Source organism: Empidonax traillii, unplaced genomic scaffold (assembly GCF_003031625.1).
Source record: "Empidonax traillii isolate 1590-97213 ecotype Southwest subspecies unplaced genomic scaffold, ASM303162v1 scaffold713:size524338, whole genome shotgun sequence".
Classification (NCBI taxonomy): Eukaryota; Metazoa; Chordata; class Aves; order Passeriformes; family Tyrannidae; genus Empidonax; species Empidonax traillii.
In genome coordinates this window covers 18,074-28,448 of record NW_020955906.1, presented here as the reverse complement: position 1 = coordinate 28,448, position 10,375 = coordinate 18,074, and the positions used below count along the sequence as shown (strand labels likewise).

Sequence of the window (10,375 nt, the reverse complement as noted above, 5' to 3'; positions counted from 1 at the left end):
TAATAGATCTGTTCTTTCCAGGTAGAAAGCCATGTTTATAGTTTCTGTTGAAAAATAGGCAATGGCTGTGTTACCACTTATCTTCAATAGAATCATCAGTGGAATTCAGTGAACATTATGATCTGTAGAACTGCAGGACAAGACTAGTCCTTGACTTACATTTTTGCTTTGACAATGACAACTCAAGCAGAAAGACTTGTCATATACTTAGCTGACTTAATGATGCTCTTGAGCAGCCCAGACCTGGCATAGGATTGTATCTCCCTTGTGACCCTACATTGCTGCAGTTCGGAGTCTGAATGTCACAAGTTCTGCCTTAACATTTATGTAGCAATTTTCAATCTTTTCCTGCCCTGAATTTTTTGTGTATATATATGTATATATATGTAAAGCCTGATATGCTCTTGCAGGCATAAAAGCTATTCCTATACAAAGGATTGTTGAGTTATCATCTGGGCACATTCTGGTGTGTTTAACCTCCCTTTATGGTGTACCCTACATGGAGGACAAACAGCTGATAGCTTGAGAAAAGCAGAGGTTTTAATTAAATTTGGCCATTGGGGAGCATAGCTACTTTAATAACAATAACTAATTAAATAAGTGAATCTCTTGTTATATGTTGTAACTTACTGGCAGTCAATACTCATCCTACCAGAGCCCAAACAATATAACCTGTCCATGTAAAGTTGTTCCAGAATCCCAAATGTGCAAGTAATCTAGTCACGTGTCTAGCATATTTTGCATTTGGGAAGTTTTTGCTTTGGTACCTGGGTTTTAAGTTGAGTATCCTCCACTGGGATGAATGCATGTTCTTGTTACAAGTTGTCTTTTATCTAATATGGATGCAATTATTGCATCTCAAATGAGCATTTGTGTTTCAGGGAAAGCCTTTTTATTCTTCATTTCTCTGTGCTAAAGGATGCTTTTTACACAGCCTCTCTTTTGCTAAATCCTTTTCCCGCATTAGATGCATAGTGGGAGAATTGATGACAGGGAGGAGGAGAGGAAGTAACAGAATCGATGTGTTCACGTGAGAAAGTACTTGATATGTAAGAGAACCAGGACATGCACACACACACAGAGGCAAAGAACTAAAATTCAGCATATTTTTAGGGTGACTGGATGCTATCCGTTTCCCAGTGATTTCGGAAATATTACCTTGACAAAGGAAATATGGCTGCAAGTGCTTTCAAGGACTCCAAATAATGAGGAGTTTCAGGCAAGTTGAAGCATGAAAATTTTGACTGGTTTGAGAAATAGCTCTCAATTCAAGTTTGAATTCTATTCAATGTCATGAAAACCTTTTCTACCTGCTGTTGCAGCATCAGTCAGTGTTGGAGCATCATTTTGTCAGCAGAAAGTTGTTTTCCTGGAAACAGCCATTAAAGAGTTTTGTACTGGTCTGCACTGGATTCTGTGGGAAAGGCACTGCCTGTTAATGAGCTCAGTCTGGCAGCCAGGAAAGTAATAGGGAATGGAAAATACTAGTAAAAAAAGAGAACAAGGAAAAAAGGGGCAGACTGCTTTTAAGAGGTATGCTTTCTAAGCCTAAAAAAACATTGGTTTAAAAACTATTCAAATACTTGGAGCTTCACTTTTTTCTCCTCAAGGACAAGGACTAAGACTGGGAACAAAAGATACTCAAAGACGAAATCACATTTAGGTGTTTGGGAGGTGCAGGAAGATTTTCATAAATCTTAAGAATAAAATATGTACATGGATGTTTGAGTGGTTCTTTTATAGATATTTTATATGTACTTGAGTCTCTAAAAGGTCCATCGCTAAGACAGCAAAATAGAGATGAGGCAACATGTGAAGTGTGTTCCAAGGGAGCACAAGAACCCTCTGGGAAATTTCCTCAGACCCCACACTGTTTTCTTTCTCCTGTTTTCAGTTTGTTCTTCCTCTTTTCTATGTTCCTTTCCCTTTTTGCTTCTAAAAAAACCCATTCTTATTTATGAAAACTCTTATGAATACAGTGAAAGGGAGAGAGATGGGTTGGGTTAAGTATAGTTTCAAATTCAAATGCACCATGTGTATGATGCAAGTCAGCTGGCTAAATAGAGGCAGGTACCTTTTCTTCCACATTCTTCTGTTGAGTGTCTCCTACAATTTCAAGATAAGTTAATCCAGAGGATACTTTGTCTAGACTGTAGGCTTACTGGAGAGAAGGAAAACCTGAAACTAAAGAGACTTGGGAACTTCCAAGATAGGCTACTTCAACTGTATCCTTAAAATGTATAATTATAGAGGGGTTTATATATATATATATATATATATATATATATATATATATATATATATATATATATATATANCCAGAACTGTCCTCTGACATTGCAACATTGAGATGATTGCTGCAGTCTGACAGTTCCCAACTGTACTGTTAGATTATTTTAATAATAGATCTGTTCTTTCCAGGTAGAAAGCCATGTTTATAGTTTCTGTTGAAAAATAGGCAATGGCTGTGTTACCACTTATCTTCAATAGAATCATCAGTGGAATTCAGTGAACATTATGATCTGTAGAACTGCAGGACAAGACTAGTCCTTGACTTACATTTTTGCTTTGACAATGACAACTCAAGCACAAAGACTTGTCATATACTTAGCTGACTTAATGATGCTCTTGAGCAGCCCAGACCTGGCATAGGATTGTATCTCCCTTGTGATCCTACATTGCTGCAGTTCAGAGTATGAATGTCACAAGTTCTGCCTTACCATTTATGTAGCAATTTTCAATCTTTTCCTGCCCTGAATTTTTTGTGTATATATATATATATTAGCCATCAGCGCACTTGTAGCAAGCGTGGGTAGAGCCCCTCTCAAATCTTCGTTCGTGAAGCCTAGCCATGATATATATAGTCTGATATGCTCTTGCAGGCGTAAAAGCTATTCCTATACAAAGGATTGTTGAGTTATCATCTGGGCACATTCTGGTGTGTTTAACCTCCCTTTATGGTATACCCTACATGGAGAACAAACAGCTGATAGCTTGAGAAAAGCAGAGGTTTTAATTAAATTTGGCCATTGGGGAGCATAGCTACTTTAATAACAATAACTAATTAAATAAGTGAATCTCTTGTTATATGTTGTAACTTACTGGCAGTCAATACTCATCCTACCAGAGCCCAAACAATATAACCTGTCCATGTAGAGTTATTCCAGAATCCCAAATGTACAAGTAATCTAGTCATGTGTCTAGCATATTTTGCATTTGGGAAGTTTTTGCTTTGGTACCTGGGTTTTAAGTTGAGTATCCTCCACCGGGATGAATGCATGTTCTTGTTACAAGTTGTCTTTTATCTAATATGGATGCAATTATTGCATCTCAAATGAGCATTTGTGTTTCAGGGAAAGCCTTTTTATTCTTCATTTCTCTGTGCTAAAGGATGCTTTTTACACAGCATCTCTTTTGCTAAATCCTTTTCCCGCATTAGATGCATAGTGGGAGAATTGATGACAGGGAGGAGGAGAGGAAGTAACAGAATCGATGTGTTCACGTGAGAAAGTACTTGATATGTAAGAGAACCAGGACGTGCACACACACACAGAGGCAAAGAACTAAAATTCAGCATATTTTTAGGGTGACTGGATGGTGTCCATTTCCCAGTGATTTCGGAAATATTACCTTGACAAAGGAAATATGGCTGCAAGTGCTTTCAAGGACTCCAAATAATGAGGAGTTTCAGGCAAGTTGAAGCATGAAAATTTTGACTGGTTTGAGAAATAGCTCTCAATTCAAGTTTGAATTCTGTTCAATTTCATGAAAACCTTTTCTACCTGCTGTTGCAGCATCAGTCAGTGTTGGAGCATCATTTTGTCAGCAGAAAGTTGTTTTCCTGGAAACAGCCATTAAAGAGTTTTGTACTGGTCTGCACTGGATTCTGTGGGAAAGGCACTGCCTGTTAATGAGCTCAGTCTGGCAGCCAGGAAAGTAATAGGGAATGGAAAATACTAGTAAAAAAAGAGAACAAGGAAAAAAGGGGCAGACTGCTTTTAAGAGGTATGCTTTCTAAGCCTAAAAAAACATTGGTTTAAAAACTATTCAAATACTTAGAGCTTCACTTTTTTCTCCTCAAGGACAAGGACTAAGACTGGGAACAAAAGATACTCAAAGACGAAATCACATTTAGGTGTTTGGGAGGTGCAGGAAGATTTTCATAAATCTTAAGAATAAAATATGTGCATGGATGTTTGAGTGGTTCTTTTATAGATATTTTATATATACTTGAGTCTCTAAAAGGTCCATCACTAAGACAGCAAAATAGAGATGAGGCAGCATGTGAAGTGTGTTCCAAGGGAGCACAAGAACCCTCTGGAAAATTTCCTCAGACCCCACACTGTTTTCTTTCTCCTGTTTTCAGTTTATTCTTCCTCTTTTCTATGTTCCTTTCCCTTTTTGCTTCTAAAAAACCCCATTCTTATTTATGAAAACTCTTATGAATACAGTGAAAGGGAGAGAGATGGGTTGGGTTAAGTATAGTTTCAAATTCAAATGCACCATGTGTATGATGCAAGTCATCTGGCTAAATAGAAGCAGGTACCTTTTCTTCCACATTCTTCTGTTGAGTGTCTCCTACAATTTCAAGATAAGTTAATCCAGAGGATACTTTGTCTAGACTGTAGACTTACTGGAGAGAAGGAAAACCTGAAACTAAAGAGACTTGGGAACTTCCAAGATAGGCTACTTCAACTGTATCCTTAAAATGTATAATTATAGAGGGGTTTATATATATATATATATATATAAATAATCTGCTGCTCAGACCTAATTGAGCTTGCAAATGCATGTTGTCCCAGCATGGGATTTATAACTGATAATGAAGTTGTTTCTGTAAGTTTGTAATATTTGCTGGTCTTAGTTCCAATGGAAAATGACAGAGATACTTAAAGAGAAAATGTAAGAAGACTTTCTGTTGTTCTTTTTTTTTAAAAAATGAATCTCCAGAAAGAACAGTTCATCCTAATTTTCAGTTGCTACTTGACTTCAAAGGGTTTATCCCTATTAGTTATCCTATTAAATTATTCCTATTAATTTATCCTATTGAAATTTGTAGTTGTTTTTGTAGGTTTACTGAAGCAAGATCACCTGTTACCCATTTAAACTACTTTTTTGATTCTACCATGCTCATGGTTTCAGCATTTTGCTATAAAAGTTTGATGGAGGCGTATATCATATGACTTTTTTCCTTATTCACTGAATTATGATTAATGTCTACATTATGGGATACTGGCATTCATGTGGGCTTTACAGGATAAATTTAAAGCTCATAAAGTTTTACTGTCAGCAATTCAAACCACTGTGGTTTCTTTGAGGTATATGCCGTTTTTCATTTAGTTCCTCAAGCATTCTAAGAAACCTGATTTTTTTTTTTATGTACAGATTTTGAATTTAAATTTTTCTACCTGTGCGGCAAAGCCAAGAGTGGGTCAGTAATAATACTGTAATGTTGGTACATCATAAATCCTTAAATTTGCATTTTTAACCTCAAATCATCACTCCTGACAAGCTAACGATTCTAGTGATCAGGTAGAGGATTAATGCATTGTGACAATTCAATTGTTTGCTTTTTAGTCACTTTAAAAAAATAATGATTTCTATTGCTGCTTTCTAGCTTAACAGATGGCGGCACAGTGTGTGACGAAGGTGGAGCTGAGTATTGCCTGCACCAATCTCTTGGATAAAGATGTTGGTTCCAAGTCAGACCCTCTGTGTGTGCTTCTCCAGAACACAAGTGGTCAGCAGTGGTATGAGGTACAGTCTGACGCTTCTCACGAATCTGCTAAGAACACATTCTAACTTTTTGGAGCTTTTAAAACACTGTAGCATATGATTTCATTAAAATATTATAATTTTACGTGACCACTTCCGAATACTTTTCATTAGATTATGTCTCTAATAGTTATACAGGCATAATTGTTTTCTATTAAATACTTACACCTCTATGATTTTTAGCACCATTCCCTCAGCCATGTGTGACCCAACAGAAGAAGCTTTCAGAGTTCTTAAGTGGGCTTTTTATAAATGCAGTACTCCAAAACCTGGGTCTCATCCTGGATTTCACAATATAGAATTCTATGCTGGTCTTCCCTGTGCAGGAATAGGTATTCCTGCAGGGAGAGAGCGATGAAAAACAGGTCCTCAAATATCCCTTACTTACAGCAGTGGTTTTTGTAATATAATGTGTATATAAATTATTTTGTAATATATTTTATATTTGATGAAAGGTTTGTAGGAAGATATGACTTTGTACTTTATAGTAATAACTTTTGAACATCTTTAATAGTATGCTATTTGATTTGCACACTTGTTTAGTTTGTGAAATCCTGGAAAAAGTGGTATCTTTCTAATTGCAGGTTGATCGCACAGAAAGAATTAAGAATTCCTTGAACCCAAAGTTTTCCAAGAAATTCATAATTGATTATTATTTTGAGATTGTTCAGAAACTTAAGTTTGGAATATATGACATTGACAACAAAACCTTTGATCTGAGTGATGATGATTTCTTAGGAGAATTTGAATGCACACTGGGACAAGTAAGTATGGGGACGATTTGCCTTAGAATTGAGAAAATATGAGTTACTGAAAATCATTAGCAACTTTTACCTTAAATTTATCACTATGTCCTTGTGTAGTTGGAGTACTCTTTATGTTGAATAGGATTCCCTTAACTTATTTTTTAAAGGCTCAGTTCAGTGAATATACATTTTATTTACAAAAGGTCTTGAGATGATGCTCTGAAATGTACTCTAGGATGGCAATAGTTAGATTGCTATCTGCAAGTGTGTCAATGAGCACAAAGTAGTAATTGCTGTTTATTTACTCTAATACTCAAATTCTTGTTTTTATGCTCCATAGAAAGAGAATTGATGTAGAGGAACATGTGAGTGTTCACAAGGGCCATATTATCCTTGTAGGCTGCTTTGCACTCAATGCAAGCAGTGGTCCTTGTTCTGCCATCTGCAATTTTACTCCAGTTTCACAGCTGTATTCTACTACTGGTTCTATCACAATTGGGCAACTTCTTTTTAACTTGTTCTTTCGAATAGATTCTTCAAAGACACTTCTCAGGAGAGTCATCTTGGGATTTGTCCTGCCCTGTGTCTAAAGTATTTTTATTTTAAGTGCATTATGAAGATGGAGGAATTGTGAAATTAAATTCAGTATTAATTTAAAATTAGTCATTAATTCTTAAGGTCAAGAAGGACCTGTAGAATGAGTAGACATACTTCGGAGGAAGAATTATCTGAATAGGGTAAAATAAAATCTGTGAGAAAGACTGCAGGGCGGAGGTTGTTGTTTGTTTGTGTGACAGACGTGTTTATAAATATGTTTGCTGAAGCCGTTTATGAAATATGCCTTGCGTGTGTTTGAAGGGTATGTGTAAAAACCTTAAGGACAACTTGAGATTGGAACTTAAGGTGTTATCTTTGTCCATGTGCATGTATCATGTTCCCAGAAAACATTTAATTTCATATTACTCCTGAAGCTCTGCATATGTTTATCTGCATGTGCATTTTAAAATTTTGAAGTGTGTCAACTGCTACCTGTTTATTTATAGAAGATTATGGGAAGTAAATGTAATGCTGCCATCTTCACCGTAAAGGAAAAACTCTTGAAACGCAAATACCTCACTACCTCATTTCATTCCATTGAAAATCTATTAAATTGTGTTAATAATGCTTGATACTCAAATTTTGTCTTGGCAGATAGTTTCTAGCAAGACTCTAACAAAACCATTAGTACTTAGAAATGGCAAGCCTGCTGGAAGAGGAAGCATTATGGTAAGACAGTTAAGGAAATAAATCTCTTCAGAGTTTATCCTTAAATGTTTTTGGGGTTATATTTTTGTTAGTTGATTAGTGGCTTTGACACAATGTATCTGCTCTGTAGTGCTGGAAAAAATATTGTAAAGCCTTTTTTCCCCTCCGCTAATATATCTTTGTCCTCCAATAGCAGCCCACCTTCTGTATTGTAAGTCTCCTTGCATATGTCAAAATAGTTGGGGCATCTGCTGTGCTCCTATTTGGGGAATATCTTTGTCAATGCCATCATCTGTGGTAAATAGATAGCATGGAATCCCAATATCAAACCAAATTATTCCTCTCTCTCTCTTGTTTTTTAATGCTTCATTTGTAAGAAAACATTATTTTTTTTAATGGATCTGTTACAGGAATGGTGTGAATATGATAAAATTGTGTAGTTTCTCAGTAAAAAATAAGTATTTTGTTTGCTTACCTAGATTACAGCAGAAGAAGTGAAGGATAACAGAGTGGTTGTATTCGAAGTAGAAGCAAGAAAACTGGACAGTAAGGTATATAAATGATTGCTGTTTCTTTGATAAAGTATTAAAATCAGAATCTTGTCAAGGCAGGAAACATTTAAGTATTCATTCTCATTTTTGTTTAAATAATAAAATCCATGAAGATATTTCTTATACTAAAAACAAAATTGAAGAACAATTGCTATGTAGTAATTTCATTGACTATTTTGAAATGAATTATAATGTATTTCTGAGTAAGAAAAGTGCATTGCATGGATAGTCCATGAACAACATGGACTATCTAAATCTTTACATTTATTCATGAATATAAGAGAGTTTTGGTATATCCATTGGTTTGAGTAGCTATATAAATGGTTACCTGTTACATCTCAGAAATAAATGGTAAAGAGTGTACTTAGTGTGTATAAATTTGTTACATTAAATATATTGTGGCTGACTAGAATTACTTTATTTAGAAAGACTTACAAAGCAAAATTAAAAAGTAAATTGAAAAAATTATTTTATTTTTGCCTTTTGATTTGATTATACTTCTTTTGAACTGGATGAAATCCCTAATTTCCTATCTATCCATTGTAATAGTTATATGTGTTCTTTTAATTGAACTGTCAAGTATTAGGTATGTAGACACTTTTATCCTAAATTGAAGGACATGCACCATTTCTTTCTCTTAAGTGGTAATATAATCAGACTTGTATTTCTTCATTTAAAGCTTTTGTTCCTTGAATTAACTTTTTCTTAACCTAAGTGCGTTTTAACTAGCAGTTAATGGTATTCATGCTACAGGCTGTTCTGAGATAATTGCATGTTCTTTAAATACAGGATTTTTTTGGAAAGTCAGATCCTTATCTGGAATTCCACAAGCAGACTGGAGATGGAAGCTGGGTGATGGTTCACAGAACAGAGGTAGGATATTTTCAGTTAACAACCAAAAAACTAAGGTTATTTGATTTCCAGTGTGTTAAAGCACTAAAGACTTACATAAATAAGTGAATGGCCTGGGATTTGACATGCAGACCAGTTAGAAATTGCATTTAGAAACTTTTTCACTGATTTTTTTTTTTCTTATAGAACAGGAAGTCTACTTTATTCTCCTTATTCTGATTTAGACCATCCTATTTGAAAGGAAAATACTTTGTGTTGTTTTGTTTTTTTTTAATTTAACTTCCTTCAATCTAGGAGAAAACAAGTGTTTTGAAAAGGTACTGTATACTCGCACAGGGACATTGGTCTCAGTTCTACTCAACCTTTGGGTAGGACTTAGGCATTCATTCCACTGTCACCTGTCTGTACAGTTTACTAATGAAAGTAATTATACTGAATGCTTGCATGGCAAGGGCAAGCCAAGGAGAATGCTGGGTGAGGAAAAACATGCCTGAGCAGCAACAGCCTTTCACCCAGGAGGACATACAGTAGTCCAGTGGCAGCAACTTGATAGGGTAAGAGAAGGTTCAAAATGTCTGACTGTAGGGGAAGCTCAGGGACTAATCACAGCTGAGGTGTGTTGGAAGTGATGACCATATTCGTTTTGAAGCATGGGTATTGAGGAAGTATAAATCCTTTTTGTGTCAGGCTTCTAAAAATAGTTTCTTTCATGAGGTGGTTCTTATGTTTAAGCTGTGTGTTTTCCACGAGGACTTCAGTCATCAGTTTCAGTAATAAATCCAGAATTTGTTGTTCTAGCCTAGTGGATTAGTTCTTTATGTTACAGATTTAAAAAAATTTTTGTTACTAACTACTATTTTTATTGTTTTCATTTTCAAGAGAGAGATTTCTTTTTCAGCACTCCTACAGTGCAGAAAGTATTACTATTGTTAGGTATTATTAATCAAGTAGTGCATGTTGTATGTAGTTTCTTGTGCTTTATAAGATCATTATTTGGTGTATTGGGTATATTTACAGATACTTACCAGGTGACAAATTTTAAAGATCCTCCAGTATTTGTAAATAACACTTATTTAGCATTCAGCTTGAGAGGCCTTTTATCCTCATGCACATGTTTCTACTTTAGTATACCGTGAATTTCTTGAGGAAATATTTCCATAAATGGCATTTCAGAATAAATAGTAAGTGAATTGTAACCTCCAGAGC

At 35.3% G+C, this 10,375-nt stretch overlaps 1 protein-coding gene across 3 annotated transcripts in view; it reads left to right on the top strand.

Annotated features, from left to right (window-relative positions):
- The window catches only part of CPNE3 (copine 3), a 49,095-nt gene that overhangs the window by 25,113 nt on the left and 13,607 nt on the right, over nt 1-10,375 (top strand). For all 3 annotated transcript variants that reach the window (XM_027900139.1, XM_027900140.1, XM_027900141.1), the window contains 5 exons: nt 5,618-5,757; nt 6,360-6,539; nt 7,713-7,787; nt 8,246-8,317; nt 9,107-9,190. In XM_027900139.1, coding sequence (XP_027755940.1) covers nt 5,626-5,757; nt 6,360-6,539; nt 7,713-7,787; nt 8,246-8,317; nt 9,107-9,190 — 543 coding nt within the window. In that variant the 5' untranslated portion in view covers nt 5,618-5,625. The remainder of the gene's footprint in view (nt 1-5,617; nt 5,758-6,359; nt 6,540-7,712; nt 7,788-8,245; nt 8,318-9,106; nt 9,191-10,375) is intronic.